The 22485-nt window shown below is 46.5% G+C and overlaps 2 protein-coding genes across 3 annotated transcripts in view; both read left to right on the top strand.

Moving 5' to 3' along the window:
* LOC144115874 (N-acetylglucosamine-1-phosphotransferase subunits alpha/beta-like) overlaps positions 1-8255 on the top strand; it is an 83581-nt gene extending 75326 nt beyond the window's left edge. Inside the window, exon 18 of one of the 2 annotated variants that reach the window (XM_077650467.1) lies at positions 7978-8255. In XM_077650467.1, the coding sequence (XP_077506593.1) occupies positions 7978-8089 (112 nt within the window). In that variant the 3' untranslated portion in view covers positions 8090-8255. Of the gene's footprint in view, positions 1-1887; positions 2075-7977 lie in introns of those variants that run through there. The other variant, XM_077650466.1, reaches the window with a different exon arrangement.
* A 7826-nt stretch (positions 8256-16081) lies between these two features.
* Positions 16082-22166, top strand: LOC144115876 (uncharacterized). The gene is made up of 3 exons (XM_077650468.1): positions 16082-16404; positions 19395-19572; positions 22019-22166. Exons 1-3 carry the CDS (start codon positions 16225-16227, stop codon positions 22102-22104), a joined length of 444 nt encoding a protein of 147 aa, XP_077506594.1. The 5' UTR covers positions 16082-16224; the 3' UTR covers positions 22105-22166.
* Positions 22167-22485: the final 319 nt, after the last annotated feature.

Raw genomic sequence — 22485 nt, 5'->3', positions numbered from 1 at the left:
TTTTCTTTTGTCAGTTGTCTTATCGCAGTTTTCCTTTCTTTCTTTCTGACAAGTCCTTCGGCCACTGATATCAGCAAGTGGTGCGAATAACCCGCGTCTTACAACCTTTTTGACTGCAGAAACAAGCTCTCCTTAATAAATGTAACATAAAATGTATACTGTATATTGCTGCCTACACATTGACGCCCCCATCTCGCACCTTTTGCTGGGAAAAAAAAAAAGAAGTTGAAATATAAAACGCATAGCCCCTCCCGCTCAGCCCCACGTTGAGCAGTTCTCCGCGGGTTGGCGTGATGGGCTGTCCGCAGCTCAAAGTATACGCACAATGGTACAATTGTGAAGCCAGCGGTGGGAGGAAGAGGTGATAACGGGCGATAAAGCAGCGCCCTCATGTGTGGTCTGGCTGACTAGCGGCAAACCGAACAGCAAACGGTTTAAATAGTTTCGGATTTAGGCACTTGCACAAATCTGTCCGGGAAAGCAGGGAAGAGACAGGGAAAGCGACCGGGAATTCTTCTGGGAATTCGTCCGAAACAGCGACCGTCAGCGTGAGCGAGTCAGGTAAATGGTGCAGTGTGTGCTCTTGCCATTCGCACCTTTCACAACCGCACACGGCGACGTGGCCGCACCAATCTTCCCAAGCCTACTTTGTGTGCCTGGCACAGCAGAGAGCGTAGAATATACATGTAAAAGTTATAGAGCACAGCCTTTATGTGCCTGTTCTTGCGTTCCGCGTCGTCCTCAGAGTAACTGGTTGTTCACGTAGTAGAGTGCACGGCCACCTGGAAAGTGGCCGTCACCTTCCAGGCGACAGGTGGCAGGTAGTTGCAGAGTGAAATGCGACCTGCTTGAGCGAGAGCGGTGGAATGGACAACCGGAAGGTGGCCGCTACGGGAAGATAACGGAGGGTGACTAGCAGTGTGACACGCCATGTGCGTGTGTGAAGAGCTCTGTTCATATCTCGCATTACCGACTATCGTAATCGTCTGTCAAATTTTGTAGTGAGAGCTACACTGGGCTACCAGTCGAGCATTTCGCAGTGGCTGGGAGAGGTCAGTTGTGCGCATGCGCGTTGCCATGGCAACCAGAGAGGAGCAGCAGGTGCAGTGTGCGCTTCGCCGTCTCCAAGGCCGCGCTCCCGCTCCACCGTCGGAACCTCGCCGCATGCCGCTCTATCACCCGAACTGCGCGCCGCATGCGCAGCATTGCGTATAAAAGATGGAGATGTAATGGGCGGCTATATCACAACGTTTGACATGGATGCAGAGAAGGAGAGTCCCGCCGCTGCTAATCGGCAGTATAGACAAGAGAAGATTAACTCTTTCGATCCTGAGGTTGTCGCCTGGCAGTTGGCTACTCAACAAAGAGAGATTGAGCATAAGAAGGTGAAGAGAGCAGTGGAGACGCCCGAACAGAGAGAGGAACGCCTTGCCAAACAGAGATGCCAGACTGAGCGTAACAAACGGCGCATAGCCGCCGAGATGGAGCCTATGGAAGATGTCAGTCAACGGGAGCCATCAGAAGAGAATGTGAAAACAAGCTCAGCCAGTGAAACATACCTCTTGTTACGTATATCCTGGTATAGCGGAGCTAAGCCACTGCCCATTTTTTTTTCAAAAATCCGGTAAACACATTTTACAAATACGGTATTATACATTATCATCAGTTTTAGTGATGCTGACTTGAATACCATATTTACTCGAGTAATGAACTCGCTCGCATAATGAATCCACCCACCACTTTTGTTGTCGCGAATTTACTTCATTTCTAAAACCGTTAACTTTTCTTAGTGCGGTCCTCAGTTTTGTGTCGTCCGAAATAATACCTTGTCAGCATCAAGATGCTGCACGTCGATAACATCATGGCATCTTTATCTTTTGACGAGAGCTCCTGTAGGGGTGGCACGCTTGGTGAACTTCTTGGCAGAGCGCAAAGATGCTGCGCACCCTCAACAGGAGCGCCATCTGCAGTGGCTTGCTGGGCACACTACAATGCACCCAGCAGGGCTACTGTATGCTCACATAGCCGGCGGGTGCTCGAGTATCGGAAAGGTGTGTAGCAATTTAAGCCACAACTCTGTACAGTAAAACCTTGTTAATATGGACTTCAAGGGAGTGGAAAAACATGTGCGAATCATCCGAACGTTGAATTATCAAATGGCACTTCAAAACAGCCAAAAACCATTCTCGTGAAATCGGAATTTATTTGGTGGGAACCTGGGCAGTTATCTTTTTTTGAGATGAAAACTTCATGAAAAGATTGATTTCTCGCAGTTCCGTTAAATGTTTTAATTCCTGCACGCTGTCGAGAGTGGCGGAAGCAGAACTGCTGCACAGTAGTAAGGGTCTCCGTGGCTACATTCTGTGCACTGAATGGTAGCACTGGAGCTTCACATGTGGTGTCGCATGTGAGGAGGCTTCGGCACATAAACGGTGAATAGCACTTGATGAAAGGGGAGTTTCGGGGCACTGGAAGAACGGAATAATGATGCAGACAGAAGTGAGGGAAGCATGCATTGGCACCGCAGCAGCAAGACGCCTTCGAAAAACGAACGAAAAATTTGAGGGGGCACTTATAAGTTCCGCTTTAAAGGTACGTGGGGGGGGGGGGGTCGACTTTTAATCGAAACGAAACCTTGAACTGCCAATAAAAGCAAGAAAAACAATCTATCAGGGATGCTACTGCGATGTTAGAAGTTTTTGTTTGCTCTACGGCAAGCGTAGCATTCAGGTATTCCGCGGGCTTTCTGGCCAGGATTTTTCATTTTTTATTTTTACTGCGCACACCGTTACCCACCGCGATGGTTCAGTGCTACTGAACAGGATACCCGTAGAACCCGACTGCGGCGGCAGCGTTTCGATGGAAGCGAAACGCAAAGGCGCCCGTGTGCTGTGCGATGTCAGTACAGCAGGTTAAAGATCCCCAGGTGGTCGAAATTATTCGGGAGCCCTTCACTACGGCACCTCGTTCTTCCTTTCTTCTTTCACTCCCTCCTTTATCTCTTCCCTTACAACTGGGTTTCCGCCGATATTTGAGACAAATACTGCGCCACTTCCTTTCCCCCAAAACCAATTTCATTTCATTTCACTCGCGGGAAGGGCCGCTGTCCCGCCGTTCCAATCACGGAGTCTGCGCCAGCGCCCGGGTGTGTCGCTAGCTGATGGAAGAGCCGCTATTTCAGTTAGTTGCGCAATATGTAACAGCGGCGCTTCTGGGGAATGCCGATGTTTGCTGGAAGAGCCGACGCCCCGACACCGATCACTCTTAGTTTGGTGGTGCTTGGAGTTGGTGCTTTCGACTCGACTGCCGACCGCGTGCTTTGCCATGAGCTCTCCAGGTTCGAAAAGCGTTCGGCGCTCATTCACTGCAGCGTTCAAGAGGGAAGCCATCATTTACGCCGAAGAAACCAACAACTGCGCGGCGGGCCGCAAGTTCAACGTTTCTGAATGGTTGGTGCGGGAGTGGCGGAAGCAGCGAGACAAAATTTTCGATTGCGACTCCAAGCTAAGAGGTTTCCGCGGGCCGAAGTCGGACGCTTTCTGGAGCTGGAGGTCAAGCTTGCAGCGTATGTCACCGAAATACGTGATCGGTCCCTTCCAGTGACATGCGAAATGATCACGTAACAAGGCCGGGTCTTTGCTGCAGAAGCTGGAATACTCCGAACAGACTTCAAAGCCAGCAGGGCTTGGGCTTCGAAATTTATGAAGAGGGCTGGCTTCTCTCTTCGTCGGCGTACTAGTGTATGCCAGAAGCTGCCTTCTGCTTACGAGGAGAAAGTTCTCGCCTTCCATAGGCACTACCTCAAGCTCTGCGACTTGCGGCGATACCTGCTCGGCCAAATCGGCAATGCGGACCAGACTCCCGTCTACTTCGACATGACGAGCAACACAACAGTGAGCGTGAGGGGAGCTCGCGAGGTTAAGCTTCTCACGACAGGAAACGAGAAACTTCGGTTCACTGTTATGCTATCATGCTTGGCAGATGGCACAAAGCTCTGACCGTACATCGTCTTCAAAAGAAAAACTATGCCAAAGGAAATGTTCCTGAAAGGTGTGATTGTGCGAGTGAACGAAAAAGGCTTTATGACGGACGACTTAGTTATTGATTGGTACCGTCGGGTGTGGCTTTTGAGGCCAGGGGCATCCCTCAAAAATCGCAATCCGAACCTCCTTGTGCTGGACTCATTTCGCGGCCACCTTACCGCGGAAATGAAGGCAGAGCTCCGAAAAGAAGATACAGATATGCTGGTGATTCCCGGCGGTCTGACGGGGCAGCTGCAGCCGCTAGACGTTGGCATTAACAAGCCATTGAAGGACTTGCTCCGGCGTGAGTACGAGTGGCTGGCGGCAGAAGGGCGGGAACTTACGCCAACAGGGCGCGTGAAGAGAGCCTCCCTGGTGGCTGTGTGCGGGTGGGTGATTTCCGCTTGGGCGGCCATTCCACGCCATGTTGTGGTGCGGTCATTTAGGAAGTGCGGGCTTTCCATGGAGGACGATGTGCTGTGGGATCGCAGCGGCGACGACGACGATGACAGCAGTACCACTGAAGATGACTCAAGTGAGGACGAATAGCCCATCTATGCAATAAATTTTCGTTTTTGAAGTGCTCCACCGGTGTTTTTTTTTTTTCGGACATGCGATTTGGGGGGGTCGACTTACATTCTAGTCGAATTACAATCGTGTAAATACTGTACTCCTCCTGGTGCAGTAGTGCACCGGTTAAGTGATGTGCCACTTCCCTGAGATGGCAGGTGCTCTCAGCAGTGGGCTTTGTGTGAGCCAGGTTGAGCTTCTCGAATGACCAATCATTAATTTAACTGCCACCTGCCAAGGTGGGGAGTTTGCTCACAATCCAAGTGGGCAGGTTGTGTTGCCGCCACAACGTCACGTGACCTAGGTGGCCCACTGCCTCCTAGGTTGCCAGAGTCATAGTCGTGATTTTTCGCTCGCAACGCTGACAAGACCGATGCTTGATTCTCTGCGTAGTGGAGCCTTTACCGCTATCGCATTAACAAACGATCAGCAACAAGGCAATTGTCATATCAAACGGTGTGCGGCTTGGCTGGCTTGCTGATGTGTGCAGCAAAATGCCACCGTCGCCACGACCCAGTGGCAAAGTTTCGAAAAACGAAACTGTGCAGCCGGATTCACTCTCTGCTCATCAACTGGAACCAGCAGACCGCCAACACGCCTGCCTTTGCGCGCCCATCAGAGGGCTGCGGGAAACAATGGTAATATGCAATTCAGGCCTGTGGACGAATATCTAGACGATTGCCTGTCAAACACATCATATCTTCACATGGCACCCCTTTAGCAGATGTGAGACCCACGGCGTCCAAATAAATGAGCTTCTGATGCCATAGACTTGCATGGGCGTCTGGCGGGACTGCAGCGGCAGTCCGAATCATCCGAATTCCCGAATTAACTGGTGCCGAAATAATGAGGTTTTACTGTCAAACACCCGCTACACTGAAATGTTATGGAGGCAGCAGGACCTTCAGACCCCCCAAGCAATTTGGCGAGCTCGAGATCAGAAGTGAAATACTTAACCCCACTCACACCACAGCTAATGCTTAAGCATTCACATTACACTCCATAACCGCCCTGTGAGCTTTTTAACCTCGCTTAAAAAATGTGAAACTAACCTTCAGGGCTGGTGTTCAGCTGGTTCACTTTATCTTGTCGTGACTGGCCAGTGCCGTCGACTATCACAAAATTGTCAGGTCACACCACGGTACAGCAAACACCTTTTGAAGTGAACAATGCTTAACACCGGCGGCACACATACGGCTGACTGCATGATTTTGTTTTGATGGGCAAACTCTTGCAAAAAATTCTGTTAAACCTTTTTTTTTTCTCGTGTATTGAACCTTCCTCCCAAATTGATGTCAACATTTTTGGGAAAAAAGTGGGTTCATTATGCGAGTAAGAAGGAAAGTTGTGTAGTCACGAATGAGCAGTTGAGTGAGTCGTAAATGTTGCATTCAGAGCATACAAGCGTGGGAGGACCGCCTGCATGATTGGTGTGCTTCGCTAAACTGTAAACGTCATTGTGCATTGGTATTTTAGCATCACACTGTGGTTGATTGCAGGAGCTCGAAGAGCTTAATAAAGCAAAATTCAAGTTGAAGACATTTTTTTTTTTCTTTGCGGGAATTTTCGCTTCCTCGTGTTATGTTTTTTTGTGGCCAATAATCAGTGATGAAGTTCCTTTATCATGGGAAGGAAAGTGCGTTCAAAATATTGCTGCGTTCACATTTTAAAGGACCACTGAAGGAAATTTCGGTTATGGCCTGGCATTGTAGAATAAGTGCACAACATGAGGCCATTTGTGGTCCAGAGTGCTCATTGTGAAGTGAAGAAAGATAGCCAGCGGGTTTTTTGTGTCATTGGTGGTTGCATTAATTGCTTTAATGGGGGTTACGGGCCTTAGAGCTGAAAAAAAATCTCAAAAAATTGATTTTTGGAAAAGAGCATTTTTTTTTATCTACAACTGTCGTTGTCCTCATCTGCCAAGTTTCTCATCCATCATATCAATATTTGAGGCATTATAGTAGTTTTTAACACGTTAAGTGTCGGGTGGCTCATTTTAAACCAGAATTCGCAGTGAAGTGTTGCATTTTCAAAAATGTACATCTGCTGTACCGCAGCCATACTCATGGCGATCTTGGTCTTGTTTGAAAGAGCGGCTTTTCGACTTGAAATTTCATTTGTCAGCACCTCATTCCACTCTTGGCTCAATGAAAAATTGACAGATTATTACGATAGCAATGCGAAGTTTGACCACAGCTCTTCACGTATTTTACCCGTGGTTAGCCACCTTCATGTTAATTCCTTTACTTTTGGCGTGGCAGGTCACCTGACAGGTGACAGGATGACCTGTGACCTTCAGGTGACATGTTACACCAACTGCAGTAGAACCCCTCTATAGTAAAGTAGCTCAGACCAGCAAAAATCTTTACTATATCAGGGTCTGTACTATATCAGTTGTTGGTGATGGCATGGCGCTGACCATGCTCTCTGGCTACTTACTAAGCACAAAGTGTTGATTTATAAAACAAACACTCAGAAATAACTTGCATCCTGCTCGTATCGTCCTTTTATATGGAAATTATTTTTTACCAGTGATCACATGTTATACGTAGGTATTCGACATTGTTCACGTCTTTTGGAGGAACCGCATTTACATGAATACAACATGGCTACAAAAATGAAGCAAGTTTGGTTCCATGTGAAAACCAAAGATTTCCATGATCACAGTGTCATCTCCTGCGGCTTCAGCGTCATTTAAGAGGCAGTAAAGAAACGCGCAACAAAGTCAAGCGTGGCAAAACTTCCTACGCAGTTCCACTGCACCTCCACTTCTTGCCGCTGCTTCCTCATGCTTCGTGCTACGAACACACGCTCTTTTCTTCTCTTTTCTACTCCTCACTGCATTTTTACTGGTTTTCTTTTCGCAGCGACCCCGCCTTCTTCCTACGTTCTTAGCCAGCTTTACATTTTTCGTGCGTGCCGCGCGCTTTGTTTCACGTTCTCGGGGCTTTGAAAAGTGGGGTTCTCTTTGCCGCTCTCTAGCTCGATGGTCAGGCCACCTCAAAGAATACATTCGGTATTTATTTGCCTCGCGGTCGTAGACTTCACGCTTGCCTCGATGTCATCATTCCGCGGGAAGCACATGGCCACAGCTAGACGCTCTTTACTATAGCTGTTTCTTCAAAAAGAAATCTTTGCTATAAGTGAAAAAAAAAAGGTACAGTCCTCTGTGGAAGGCGAAACGGGACCGCAGCTTCTATTTACTATATCCCAGTTTTTACTACAACCTATAGTGGGGTTCTAATGTACACCTATGTGTAGTGGCAGATGGCGTGTTACGCTGCTAGCCACTCTGCGGGATCTTCCCGCAGCATTTAAATTTGCTTTGCTACTTGGACACCTGGTTACACCAGCAATGCCTACAAGTACAACTATTACGATGCAGGATGCGAGAACGGTCACCAAAGAGCTGCGCCCTCAAACCAATGGAAATAAAGAAGCACTACACACGTTCCTATTCGCTGCTCGGTGCCCATGAAGAAGAGAGACCGCTGTGATTGGCCCTGCCCATCTCATTGTCTGCTGCGCCATCGGAACCGTGCCCGAGATGCCGTATTGTCCAGTACGGTCGTCTGCGGACACCTCGGATAGCCCACTGCACTGTATACAGTGACGCAAAAGTTTATGTTGAAGCTTAGATACGGCAAAAAAAAGAAGAAATAACTGATTGCCAATGTTCTTCAGTGTTGTCAGTCATTGAAAACAAGAGAATTCCGTTGTCAGGCAACGAGGTTGGTGAACCTGTAGACTGTGCAGGCCTAGCTGGCCTATAAAATGTAAACAGTCTGAATATCAACTGTGTTTGTTGCGATACAACAACGCTAACGTCTTGTGGTCTGCAGCAAGCTCAGAGAAGAGTGGATGCAAAACTGTAAGGGTTATTATCTACTCTAGCAACAAAATGCGAAACTGATTTGATTGCCAATGATCCGCGATTTCTCTGATCGATCAGGCCAATTTCACTGTGGTCTGCCGCTATTCATTCAGCAGCCTTCTAAATGAAGCGAAACGGAAGATGTGAGGCAGCATTGTAAGAATCAGCCGAGGCGATCGAGAATGCAATCTCGTCTCACCATCAGGCTTTTCCTGACATGTTTGAACTGCGGCAACTAGGCATTGGCATGAAGTTCATTCCATGTCAAAGGGCAACAAAAGTTGAGTTCTTTTGAACATTCTCGCTGTGCGCACGATGCAGGGCACCAGCGTCCGACAAACTGCACTAAACAATATTTTTGCCCGATGAATATATCGCACTGCGCGCTGCACACGGCAATATGGCAAAGTTGCTTGCAAATTAAGCTCACGTCGGCCGCGACTGGTGCAGCCGAGAAAGTGACAGCCCGATGCACATAGTCAGTCCGGTAACATAGCCAAGTCCTATGACGGTCGTGGATGATTTGTGAACACTCGTCCCCCATTGGAGTTTGTGCTGCCTTTGAAAATTGTACGGGGCTCAAGTTGGACTTTTTTGTCCTAGGTAACTTTGTTGCTAGTTCCGACCGAAGGTGGATGACCCTTCCTGCTAGGAACAGAGAGCCAGCTATGTCTCTCATGAAACGGAAGTGGAAGCAGCCCTCTTTCTATATATGGGGAGCTTGAGCTACGCTTGAGGCAACAGCTGCTCTTTCTTTGCCCTGAAATAGGACGAGGTGTGTGGCTACATTGAGGTGAAAAAAAGAAGACTGCGCAAGTCATGTGCAGAAGTTAATGGGAAGTGCTACTGTGTGGAACCTGCTGTCAAAACAAAGTGGGTCTGCCTGATAACCACTCGGTGGTAATGTAAGATTGACTTGATGCTGATGATGGTCAGCCGCGTCAAGACAGAGGGGGAAACAGGTTTTCCACTAGGTGGTACAGTCAGAGCTCGTTGTTAATTCGTACTTCAAGGAACTGGAAAAAATGTTTGATTTATCAAATGACCTTGAAAAAAATTACATCCGATTTGCGTATGTGGTTGAATCTGAAGTAGGTGCGCTGGCTCTGCTTACCCCTGCTATACTTTTATAAGCAAATGGCGAAATGGCGAAATTATGGCGAAATTTATGGCGAAATTTATTTGCGCCAGGGCATCAATGATGGGAGAAGGTGTGATGAATGATGTAGTAGAGATTAATTGAATGAAAAAGGTTAGCTGACTTGATGAAGTCCAGTAGAGAACGATTGTACGGTCCCTGCGTCCAGGCAATGTATGAAGCAGGGTTGCTTGGTGAAAGACCTGCTACCATCAGGTGCCGGATCCTTTAGGCTTGAGAGCTGAGCAGTCCCACAGTAAGTGATGAACGTTGGTCTTCTCTGTATCCAGAAAACTTGCATTGCTGTGTCCTAAGATTGTGAATGAAAATGCCAAGTCCACAGAATGCCAAACTAAGCATGCAAATCCTTTTCTGAAATGTGCTGTGTGGGTAGTTTATAGAATCCCGCTGACTTGTGGAATGGTGTGCATCGTCCAGACAGGCCAATGTATTAATGAACGCCTAACGGAGCATAAACGCTCGCTAAGAACTGGTACCGGGTCACCTTTGCCGCATAATTGCAAGGACTGCGGCAAACAAGAACAGAAAATGTGCGAAGCAAAGCTCCAAGAAACTCGGAAATAATGTAGAAGTAAAGATAAGACTACCCGTGAACAGCTAGAAGCCCACCGGATTAGAAAAAGCGGGAGTTCCTGTGTCAGCACCCCACCGCTGGTCATTCATAAGAATGAAAGTATGTTTTTAGGGAAGTTCAAAAGGTTTGGATCACTTTTGTTCGAGGCGGCTGCGTTTTTATGGAGGCAAAATCCTAAGGCGCCCGTGTGCTGTGCGATGTCCCCCCTCTCGTAACCTTCCCTTCGCACTAGTCATTTACGCGTTGTTTGTTATATTGTTTTCGTCTCCCTTTCCACCACACCTTCCTCTTGGCTATAAATAAGCCGTTCTTGAATTCAATAAACAGTTTCAAGTACCGCCTGTCTCGTGTCTTTCTTTCCCTGTGTGCTCTGCGCTTCATCTACTCAAGCTATGAACCAACTTGCCCAAGAACGTGCTCTACTGAAATACCTTTCTTCTACAGTGGGCCCTTTTTTATGTGTCTCTTCAAGACTACCACAACCTACTCTGGATGCCGCCGAAGAGCTTCAGAAGATCAGGAGGGAGCACCTTGCGCCGGATGTCGGCCATGCTACACGCCTGTGCAAAATCTTGCGTTCAAAATGGCAGCACCTGGCGAGCCTCCATAGAGAACATCTGCGGTTAATGGTGTTCGCATCGTCGCCAGCGCCAGCAGCAGCAAGAAAACGGCGTGAGGTTGTGACTCAAGCCAGCCGAACGACAGAGTGCCTCTGGCAGCAGGTACTCCCGGGTCTGCGTGCTCTCGTGCCTCCAAAGAAGAAAAATACCGGAAATCCCGTCCATCTCGTGGAAGGTGTCAGGAGCATCCCAGAGGAGGTCCAGCGTTTTCTAGGTCACGGCCCCAAGTTCGCTGTGGAACCGAGGAGGACTGCGCCGGAATTGTTGACCATGGTCAGGCAAGTTTCTCTCTTAGCCCCAGCGGCGGAAGCGGTTCGATGTTCAGCGCTCTGTACTATCTTCTCCTTCTTCCTTTTGGTGTTCGCGCTGCTGATACATATCAATTTTGCACAATATGCTTATGGTTGAGCACAACTGCATGTATACACAAACAATAGAGGCACAAAAACACCGTGCCTTGAAAAAGCAGCTGCACAGCGACGTTGATCAATTGTAACGATCCAATGACAGCTTTACCAAAGAGTGCCATGGCAAAGGATGTTTGTTTGCATAAAGTGAGGTAGAAGACCCGTTCGCCTACCATTTCGTCTCAGATGCCAAGCACCAGGCCAAAGGAAGCTTGCAAATATAAGATAACTAATAGTTACCCGAAGACACTGGGGATCGAACCTCTCATCTCTGTCATATGGGGTAGATGCTTTAACCACTAGGCCACCAATGCTACTGCATTACGATTTTAGTTCATTAGTTTCATAGCACAAAGCTTTAGACGAGCATGCTTACTATATATTAAGGTTCCATTAAAGTGACACTGAGGACAACTCCGTTCTAACTTTGGCTTTGAATATATAGCTTTCACATGACAACATGACATCACGAACACTACGATGGTAAGTCACGCTTAGCTTCCAAGGGGCAGGTCAACGCAGAGAGTAATATACAGAATACTGAAAGAGGCTAGGGTCCTACTATTCTCTTGGTTTGCTTACATGGTGGCTCCTCTCACGTCGGCACAAGGTATCTACAGAAAGCTACTCTGTGCCTTTTTCTGCCTGTTGACGTTTGTACTGCAGTAAAAGATGCACTTATTGTGATGAATATTGGATTTGAAGATTTCGTTACTTGATTTAAACTCTTGATCTCAAAACCGAGAATGACTGTGTGATAACTGTCTGACAGTGGCGTAGGCTTGATTCAGCGATCTGTATAAAAAAAATCATTTCAAAAAGTTTGATTACGAAAATTGTCTTTTTCTAGCACATAATAGCTGCTATTAGTGAAAGTAGACTCTTTTTCAGCAGATTGTGGTAATCTAATCAGTACAGGCTAACTTCCATTTGACGTCGGTGTCCCTTGCGCACTGTATATTTATTCAGGTATCTACACCGCCCCTTTAGGGCACAAAATACTACACACAGGACGCCCCCCCCCCCCCCCCCAAACAGTGCCTCATTTGTACTATATTTCCTTCTACACTTCGCCGCTGCAACACATTTTTTAGCAAATTCCTACACTTAACGCATTTACCTCTGTCATGGTACCGTCCCTCGGAGGTTCTGTCCAATTGGCAGGTGATGCCATACGGTCACTTCAACTTTTCGACGTGGCATCTTTTGTGTCCTAAAAAGTAGTCTTCTTCTTCACCTTTTCGGCGGAAAATCCCCCGGGCGGTTCAATCGATGAAGGCCCAACAATTGTCCAGCACCGCATCCTCGGTGCACACCGTCTGCGGAAAAGCAACATGAATTATTGGAAACATAGATCGCTGCTATTAGCTGGAAGAGTTTTAATGGTCAACAGAAAGATGAGTCAAGGTCCATCCCTTTTTGTCGGAAGGAGGCGAAGAGGTCGTCCTCGTTACTTTGTTTACTGCAGATAGGAAGCAACCACTGCTGCTTTACCTCTTCATGCCATTTGGCAAGTTTAGTAAAGAGGATACAAAAACTGCGCAATGTCTTTGCATTCTCACCTGGGAAAAGCGCTTGATGCTCATCAGGTCCTGCCACTTTTGAGTCTTCAAGTCCGGAAGCAGGTGGCCGAAGTGGCACTCGATGTGAGATAGTACAAATGAAACTACGCTCGATATCACTGAACTGTGTCGGCGAAACAGCATATCTAAGTCACACAGGCAATTCGGATAGACGAGGCGACGAAGCGTCATCCCGATTACTTTATCGCCGGGAACCATCACTCGCTGAGGGCTTACGAATTCGTCTGGGACCCTCAGTGCCGACAGTGAAAGAAAGGCCGCATTAGAGCCATGCTTTCGAAAAAACTCATCACAGAAACATCCCTTTACAATCTAAACTGCTCAGTTCATTTTTCATTGTGTTCAGGAGTGGAGGCTAATGCGTAGTTACCTATTCCTCCAGTAGACTGGACCGCCGCGGTGGCTCAGTTATGGCGCTCGGCTGCTGACTCGAAAGACGCGGGATTGATCGGGGCCGTGGCCGTCGAATCTCGATGGAGTCGAAATTATAGAGGTCAGCATACTGTACAATGTCAGTGCACGTTAAAGAACCCCAGGTGGTCGAAATTTTTTTTGTCCTTCACTACGGCATTCCTCATAGCCTGGGTCGTTCCGGGACGTTAAACACCCGTAAAACCAAAACAAAACCTCCAGTAGATTGCATAAATATGGTTTACAATGCCTTTGATACTTTTCTCAGAGCTGTTACACACTTTTACCACATAACACTTCAAATGGGAAATGACATTCAATGCACTGATTGTACTCGTAATTTTATTAAAATGACACCAAACTTTCCAGTGCGCCATTACCTCAGCTGCACTTCAGTGGAATGGTTCTGTTATTTTTAATCACCGTTTCGTTGACCAAAGGTATTAAAACAATTAGCACTTGATATAACTGCGGCGTGGAACGAGAAATGTTTCCAGCCCCAAATCGTGTAAACACTCAGGCTGTAGAATCTATAGTCGCACGGCGCTGCAAGCACTTTTCGTTCCAGTGGTTCACTTTTCACGCGCTGCTCCTCTTCAGTCACAATAATGAATCAAGCGAGACCTCATATTTCTCTGCGAGCAGCCAAATTGTATCACATAACTTCTTCGCAATGTCGTTGATTCAAAGAGAGCAAGGGGCCGGGTTTCAAAGTTGCATGTTGGCACGCGAGCGTGTTAGACCACCTCTCTGCAAACGATCGCGTCGTGCCCCCATTTAGCACCTCACAGCAAACAACACGTCATAACTAGGCCTAAATGCATTCGAAGCCCTCATTCATCCACCCTACACATCAAGGAAGTCATTTTCCAGTTCTGTATCTACATTCGTTAGTAGTCATGACAAGCCGTTTCTTGTATCGGGTGCCGGGCGCCTACCACTCGGGATGTTTATTGCAGTACGACAGACCAGTTGTTGAGAACTTCGTTAACGTAAGAACGCCTCCCACAGCGTAGGAGCCATCTGTCACCTAGCTTCCGAGTTCAGTCTTTCTACCACCACAGTAACGATGCCGCAAACATAAAAAAAATCTGAAGAAAGCCGCAATAGCTACAACCGCTACAATCGTCGAAACGCGGCAAAACGACTACGTTCCACTGTATTAAAATAAACGGTACTGTAGCGCGCGGCCGATAGCATGCATGGGGCACTCAACCCAGGCACCGGCGAGCGAAAAGGCAGGGCTAAAGTCGACTAACGTTAAACTCTTTGAAAGAGAATTTGTGATGTTATTTGTGCCGCGTGCCTAGTGTATCTAACGGCTAAATATGTTGTTTCAACTACGCAGCCAGTGGACCGATAATGATTTAAGTGGAAAAATGTGACTACTCAACGCTACCTTGTTTCTGACAGCGCTGCGAACGAAAGCATTGGAAAGCGGGCAGCTACAGGCGGCGGAGCTGGGGTCATACAGAAAGCAGCGCCCGCTGCATGGCTGCACTATCTACTTATTGGGCGTTGCCTATTTCTCCGTAACTGCGTCGCATAATCAGGGTTTATGATATTGGCTGACTCCGCTGATTTCGATTTTAATTTTTCGCACATTGTGTGGCTTACTGTACTCTGCACAGCTTGGCTCATGCCATTTACTGTACGTGCTTTGTGTGTATATTCGCCGAAAGTAACCACGCAGCCGCGACGTAAGTGGGAGCGGGCTCTGAGCCGGAAGGCGGGGCTGCAGTGCCCAGCGCCGGCCGCTGCTCCCGGCTGCGATGTAAACTGGCGGACGTAAGCCCGTAATCTCGCCCTCCTTCCTTGGTTGATAAAAAGTATGGTTTATGGTTTATGGGGGTTTAACGTCCCAAAGCGACTCAGACTATGAGGGACGCCGTAGTGAAGGGCTCCGGAAATTTCGACCACCTGGGGTTCTTTTACGTGCACTGACATCGCACAGCACACGGGCCTCCGGAATTTCGCCTCCATAGAAATTCGACCGCCGCGGCCGGGATCGAACCCGCGTCTTGATAAAAAGGAGGCAGGAAGCATGTGCGGCGAGCAATTTCGCGCCTTCGGAGCGCAGCCATACTGAGTGAGGGCGCAAGTTTGCGTCAGCCAGTTTGCACTCGAAGCTGGGGAGCACCGGCCAGCGCCGAAGATAGCAGCGCCGTCTCCTGGCTTCAAGCTCGCCCTGGTCGCCAGCGCGGCTGCTTGGTTACTTTCGGGAAAGACGGCAAATCACGCTATTGCACACCTTGCACTATATTCGCCCGTGCACGGCCCGCTGGCAGTCGCGCTACTGCAGTCATTCCTTGCAAAAATGAACATTGAGAAGCAATTAACTGTTTAATGAGTATTTATAGAGTCTATAGAAAGTCTACTATTTCTCAAACCCTAATGCGTTTGGTCTTTAAAAAGTCAATATGTTCTTGACTGATATGACCCAATACAAAGTTAATTGACTAGAAGTGAATTAAAACTCAAGCAACAAAAACAAATTTAAAGCCGATTTCACACATGTCACTAAAAAGTCCATATGTTCTTGACTGATATGACCCCATATAAAGTCATCATAAATATAAAGTGCTCCAAAAAACGTCTATTTGAAAATTTTGGAAGGCTTCTCTGAAACACCTGGCATGATGGCATCATCTTCATTGGTGGATGGTGTATAAATATACATAATGTTAAAATGCCTTGAGAGACCAATATTCAGCACACCAATTGAGCGACCAATATGCAGCATGCCTACTGCAACATGTACCCCGCTCCCGCACCTCGCGGAATTCCTAACGCCACTTACGCCGTTCAAATCAAGCGCGCAGGCTGGCGGCTCACGCGGCAGGACACGTCTCATCCGAGTACTACGCGACCACGCCGTCCGTTCAGGCGTGCTGCCGTGCCGTTTCTGTTCTGACGTTCTGAGGTGGTTTTGTGTTATTGATTTCAAAATCGCTGCTTTAAACTCGTGTTTGGGTTGACTGGTGATTGTAATTTTCGGCGCCGCATGTGGAGCAATCTCCAGCCCTTCGTGCACTTCATGAAAAAGTGGCTGCGCCAGGAAGCATGCTGGCTTTTTGTCTTGACTGGACTTCAACAATGGAATTCGCTGCGTGTTTTGTCTTACCGGAACCACATTACAAAAGAAGAAAGCGGGAACTGGAAGGCGTTGAGTCTTCGTTTTCAGGTAAGTCCCGTAATGATGCGCGGGAATGCGCGCAAATTAACCAAGGAGAGAACGGAAGGGCTGAGGAGCTGTCGCGATTGCAAACCTGACGACATTGTGCACGGTTATTTCTGCGGTAGCAAAATGCGCTCTACACTGAATCACTAACTACCTGGCCCGTCTGTGTTCATAATTTATCCGTTTCGACGAGAACGCCGTGTAAATAACCTAAAATCATTGTTCGACGTGGTTGTGCACTGCTGTCTGCATGCATGTTTTTCTTCATTATCTGCTCGCAGCGTTTTGCCCATAGCGCACGCCGCTTGGCCTGTTTACCGTTGCATTATGTGCTGCGCGTATACGCGTCAATATAGTTTCATGATGTGGCTTATAGTGAGCTTTGAACACACCTTTGCGAGATGATTACACCGGCTGTCGAGCTGAGCTAACCGCCCGGCTTGGTTGCCGGTGGCGCGCGCCATTCGGTCTCTGACGCTTCTTAAGTACGCGTCAGGGCTCGATATCAGATGTACTCTGCTGGATACGACTTCGACTCGTGTTCCCTGCAGCGGGTTGTGCAACACCAGGCCAAGCGACATGGCACTGTGGCGTGCGGTTAATCGCGTTGAAGTGAAAAGCAGAATGAACACATCGTCCCCCAAAGCTGGACAGTCAGTGCAATAGCCTCGCAGTGGTGTGTTACAAGCTCAAGAAGCCGCTGACAGTAACATGCTGTATGTAGACGTATTAGCGTAAATGGAGGAGTGATGCGGCTTCACCAACGAGAAAACTGCCTATTCGATCATCAGTGTAGCTGTAAAACGCTAGTGTCAGGTGACCGTGAAGAAAAAAAATTTCTTGGACGTTGAAGAATAACCAGCCCGAAAATAGGTGCGCATTGTAGCCTTTTCATACAGCCCTTTCAGGTTAATTATTTTTGAAGAACCCTAAACACTGCAGAGCTTATTCTGGAGACAAGTGTGGGCAAGTGAACTCTCGTCTGTTTAAAATTTGCCTTGTGTTTTTGTTCAACGGTGAAGAGGCATGAAAAGAGCTGTCATTGAAGAAAGAGGATGTCTCGAAGTAAGTACTGTCTGCTGTCGCACAGTCTATGCGCAGAAAAGCTACAAGTGGTAAATAGAAAATGGTGCATGCTAAGTAGTCATATTTGCATCACTCTTCGTGTTCACCTCAAAACGTTCGCTCAGTGAGGTTTGGTGCTCTTTTTACTCTTTCAGTGAGTATACTTGTTCTAATACTCATATATTCCACAAGAAGCCTGTAGTGCCCTGTTTGCTGAGCTTTTTGGCATGCTACCTGATGGCATGGTTAAACAAAACTCGAAAAGAACAGAGTCAAAGGCATGAATGCACGCTGCACTCACAACTGTTTACATTGTCAGTTTTCCCTAACATATGATTTGTATTGCTCATACTCAGAAATAGAGCCAAGTACAAAGAAAAGCAAACCGAAAAGCAACAAGCTAACATATTACCCGTTTTTCTCATGCACCTAGCGGCAATGGTCGTAGTGAAAAAAGGAGTAGCGATAACGAAGTACTTGACTAGTAACATGCACACGTTTTTAGAAATACGAATATCTAGGTGTGCTTCTGCCACACTAAGAAACTGCCTTGTCTTGCTTGCTCTGCATCTTGATCTCAGAAGAGCCAGAGCTAAAAGGACAACAGACAAGATGGCAGAAGGGCCGACGCGATGGCTGAGTGGGCATGGCGCTTGGCTGCTGGCTCGAAAGATTCGGGTTCGATCCCGGCCGCAGATGTCAGATTTCGATGGAGGCAAAATTTTAGAGGCCCGTGTACTATGCGATGCCAGTGCACGTTAGAGAACCCCAGGTGGTCGACATTTCCGGAGCCCTTCATGAACTACGGCATCCCTCATAGCCTGAGTCGCTTTGGGACGCTAAACCCCCATAAATCAAACCAGACAAGATAGAAGGAGGACGACATGGAAATAGGCGCTAAACTTTCAACTTTGAAAATTGAGTCCAGCGCCTCTGTAGGTATCGTCCATCTCTCATTATAGTTTTAGGTGTCCTTTTTGTGATGGTTCTTCTGAGATCATGGCTTACCAACTAGCCCAACAAGTTCTGCACCTTGACGTGGCTAAGGCCATCGTGTTTTGTTCTGATGTCCAATGCGTTGCAGTGCTCGTTACTGTATTACTATTTATACTTCCTCTGCCTAATAGTATGTCATTGGTGTTACAGTTCCTGCTTTATCATATTTATTTTTTTAGGTATTCCATATTTCAGTGTTATCAATTTACAAAATCAGCAGTGTTTATTGCTGCTTGCTGTCTTTATGTTGGTCACTTTTAATCCATTATTTGTGTCCTGCTTTCATGTGTGTTTTTTTATTGCGTTGCATAGTGCACCAATCCACTTTTCCATTTCAGTGTTCTTTTTCTCTTTTTTCCACAAATATTCTCAAGTGGCTAGCATTTTGAGGACATGTTACGTTACTGCAGGTTAAGCAGCATTCGTGCCTTCCTTGATAAGGGCATCTGGAAGAGCTGGAATTGCAGAATTGCTGTTAGCAGGCCCAGCCTCTTGTGTGAAACACAGGCAGTGCTCCTGCTGTTGCACACTATTTTTATTTTTGAGTGTTTGCTATACACACGCTAATCTGGGATTTTTCATAAGCATGAAGTCATTTTCTAAATGATTTGTACAGTTAAAGTTGCAAACATAAAAAGGCAAAGCACGCAGTTACCTTCTGCATTTCTCTCTTCTACCAGAGCGTACCACTATTCCATGACACCATTGGTATCAAGGTGTAAGTTTAGTGTTGATATAAAATTACGAAATGTTTTTTTACTTCTGTTCTCCAACTGGCATTAAAGAGTAGTTCCATATGACACTATGCAATCAACAAATGCAATTAACGTTTCATTCCTGACTGTGAATATAGCATCGAATTTTTGTGTACGTGTTCTTTCACCTGTAGGAGTGCATTTGTTATTTTGAGATTGAGAAGCCTATATACACAGCCTGGACGGAATCCCAAAAGATGCAGTAGTTCTCAAGAGGGCCAACACAACGGTCTGGTCAAAAGAAGCAGTGGCGCAACGCAGCTTCGTGGCCAACTGCTCAGGAGGGTGACATTGGAAGACAAGGAAGAGGCTGTCCAGAAGGCACTCACTCAAGTGAATGTGAATGCACTCACAGGTGATTACTGGTTTTAGCTGTATATAGCACAGAAGTATATATTCACTCCTTCAATGTATTCGGGCGTTGCAACTCAGGTTTTGTTGGTGGTTTATTAGGAAGCACAAGACAAAGGATGAGAAGCATACTGGGCAGGAGCTTGTGACTAATTCATTGTAGGTATGCAACATGTGAAGGTTTGTGCGCAGGAGGTTAATTGATGGGCACAATTGGTGGCTCATGTGAAAGATAATATAAACAGCTTAAGTGATGAGGCTCAGAGCAATTGGGCAGTGATTAGCAGTGGAATTATCCAGAAATAAGAACTTTTCATGAACACTTAGCTGTCATGCTGTAGAAAGAAGACTTGCCAGTCATGTTCTGTGAAGCTTGGGATTTTATAAGCATTGAGACCTAAGGGATTCTCATTCTGTGTGGGCATTCATAGGTGTTGTCACATTGACCATCTTCCTTTAGTGCTCCAGTAGCTTCCACTTAATCTGTGACAAAAATTATTAACCCGTACAACTTGTAGCTATCACTAAGAGCATTTTCCAAGAAATTAGCTTGAAATGGATGTTGGCTGACCTATTATCTAGCTCTTATGCATGCATTGTTGCAATTCATGTTCTATTTACCTTGGGCCAAACAATTTGCGGCTAGGTTTTACTCAAGCATAGGTGTGATCTAGCCAATGCTTGCTATACTTCAGGACAGCTTTTTGTGGCTAGCAGGCAAGGAGAGGGACGGGGCTTTGTTCCATTGTCATGGGGAGTGGCCTATCTCAGCTTTGGTCACATTCTCTCCCCCCCACAGTAGGTGTACAAAGGTGCGCCTCCTTTCCTTTCCGGCCTACTTTGGCTGCATACCCACAAAAAGCTGTCCGCGAGTATAGCTAGTTCTGCTGCGCGCTTTGTAAAATAGTTTATGCCATTAAATATGACAGCATATCTTGGCCACTTTGTGCTACACTTAGCAGGGACGTCCGAGCGTGGTTCTGTAGAGAATCAGCTGGAAGCGCTTGGGATACCTCATCTATAAGGTGGGAGAGATAATGCTACTTTTGCGTCATGTACTTCGCATGAAAGTAAAAACGGCTGCCTTGGAAAAGGTGCCTGTCTGCCGTACTAAGTCTACACAAGTTGAAGAACCATCAATGGTCAAAATTAATCCATAGCCTTCCACTGCGCGGTCTCAAAGCGACAAAATTCGCCGTTTTACTATCAGCCTTTCTGCAGGATGTGCCTCCTGCAAGTGATCTGCCTGCTCAGAACCAGTCAGTCACCTTGTTAAGGTTATTCATATAAGTTTAGTCCACTCAGACATTCTTTATAGCTCAAGCATTAACACATGGATGGACCAACAGAGGTTCATCTTGCCGCAAGGCAGGGAGTGCCAGGCACGATAGCGGATAGTGCCCAGTAAGCGTACTCTGTTAGGTTTTGTATGTGTGCAAGTGCCTGCAAGTACTGTGCAATGAACTGCCCAAGATGCTCTTGTTCTGTACAACAGGCTCTACCTGAACAAAACTGGAGTGCTCAGACAGCTTTGGTTTGAATATAATCATCGTAAAAAATAATCTGCCAGCTTTGGTTCGTACATCTGCTGTGGTTTTCCGCGTGGTAGGGTTCAGAGCAGCTTGTTCAATGTGCATTTAGTTGCGTAGAAGGAAGGTTTACTTTTCACTGCGTAACATTCTAGCCTTGTTGCTTTGAGCGTGGCATAATTCTTGGTGTAAATTTGCACAACTTTACTTCCACGTTACTCTAGTCAACCTTTTATGCTTTTCTGCCAAAATAGCAATAAAGAAAAATGGTCTTTAATAGAAGCAGCCTGCCAGAGCTTTACTGTTCAGCAACCTGTGCAGATGCAAAAAGTGTCAGTTCATAGATTTTCTCGCCATCAAATCTACTCATATCAAATCTGTCTTAACATTAACTACAGCATATATCGATTTGTCAACATCTTTATGAGCTTGTAATAATTATTTCTGTAATTTCTCAGAAATTTAATGTTCTGCAGCTGTTTTTTCATGTTGTCAGTTTATTTCTGCAGGTTACAAAGCATTAGAACCTGTGGGCCTGGTAGTGAATGAAATTATATAATATGCTAGAATGTTTTCTATTGTCTCAAAAACCTTAAAATATGAGTTAAAACATCATAAATATGGCAGAAGCTCAGTTCTCGGAGCAGGGAGAGCCCATGTATATATGAAATTAGCTGGGAATGCAAATAAAAAGGCACACTGAAATTAAGTTGCGTGCATTACGTGAGAAGCATTGATTTACTATAAAGCAGAAGGCTCAATCTGTTCATACTCATATTTAATCGGTTCAGTCATACTGATTGTGCAGTACATGTTTTCATCACTGAGCTAAATTTAATGGTAGCACTCGCTTTTTACCTTTGCACTGAGATCACTATAGAGGTGTATTTCATAATATAATTGTTGTTTCTTAATCTTCAGGCATTGTGGCTACACACAGCTGGATTCAAGCTGCCATCAAGACAGTGAAAGATATTTCACTTTCTAGGAAAAGATGCACGCTATGACACAAGGAGCCTCCAGCGTGACTCAGCCACTGCTTTCGTCTACCAATAAAGCTAAGGGTGCATTTGGGCAAATATGAGCGTTTTTCTTCTTTCAATACATGCTTACTCTTCATGCTTCTCAAGAACACGAATCACGTAATTATGTGCATGCTCCTATCTACTACTGTGCTCAAAATTAAGAGACCCCTGTGAGCGCGTACCGAACTGTGTCAAACTGCATGCGGGTGCCGCCTGACGAAGCAGTCCTGTTGGCGAAACCGAAGCCCGTATGCAATTTGGCACGTTGCAGCCTACACTTGTGGTGGTCTCTTAATTTTGCTCACGATGGTATGTCCAAACATTGAGCATCACTATAAAGACATATTAGGTAACAAATGTATT

Source organism: Amblyomma americanum, chromosome 1, assembly GCF_052857255.1.
Source record: "Amblyomma americanum isolate KBUSLIRL-KWMA chromosome 1, ASM5285725v1, whole genome shotgun sequence".
Taxonomy (NCBI): Eukaryota; Metazoa; Arthropoda; class Arachnida; order Ixodida; family Ixodidae; genus Amblyomma; species Amblyomma americanum.
The sequence above is the reverse complement of the archived record's forward strand: the minus strand, read 5'-3'. Positions and strand labels throughout refer to the sequence as shown.

Excerpts from the sequence above, each read along its gene's own strand:
- LOC144115876 (XM_077650468.1), top strand. The coding sequence starts at position 16,225 with ATGTGGAGCAATCTCCAGCCCTTCGTGCACTTCATGAAAAAGTGGCTG. Across the intron at positions 16,405-19,394 it reads CGTTGAGTCTTCGTTTTCAG|CCTGGACGGAATCCCAAAAG; the intron begins GTAAGTCCCGTA and ends CTATATACACAG. Across the intron at positions 19,573-22,018 it reads GAATGTGAATGCACTCACAG|GCATTGTGGCTACACACAGC; the intron begins GTGATTACTGGT and ends CTTAATCTTCAG.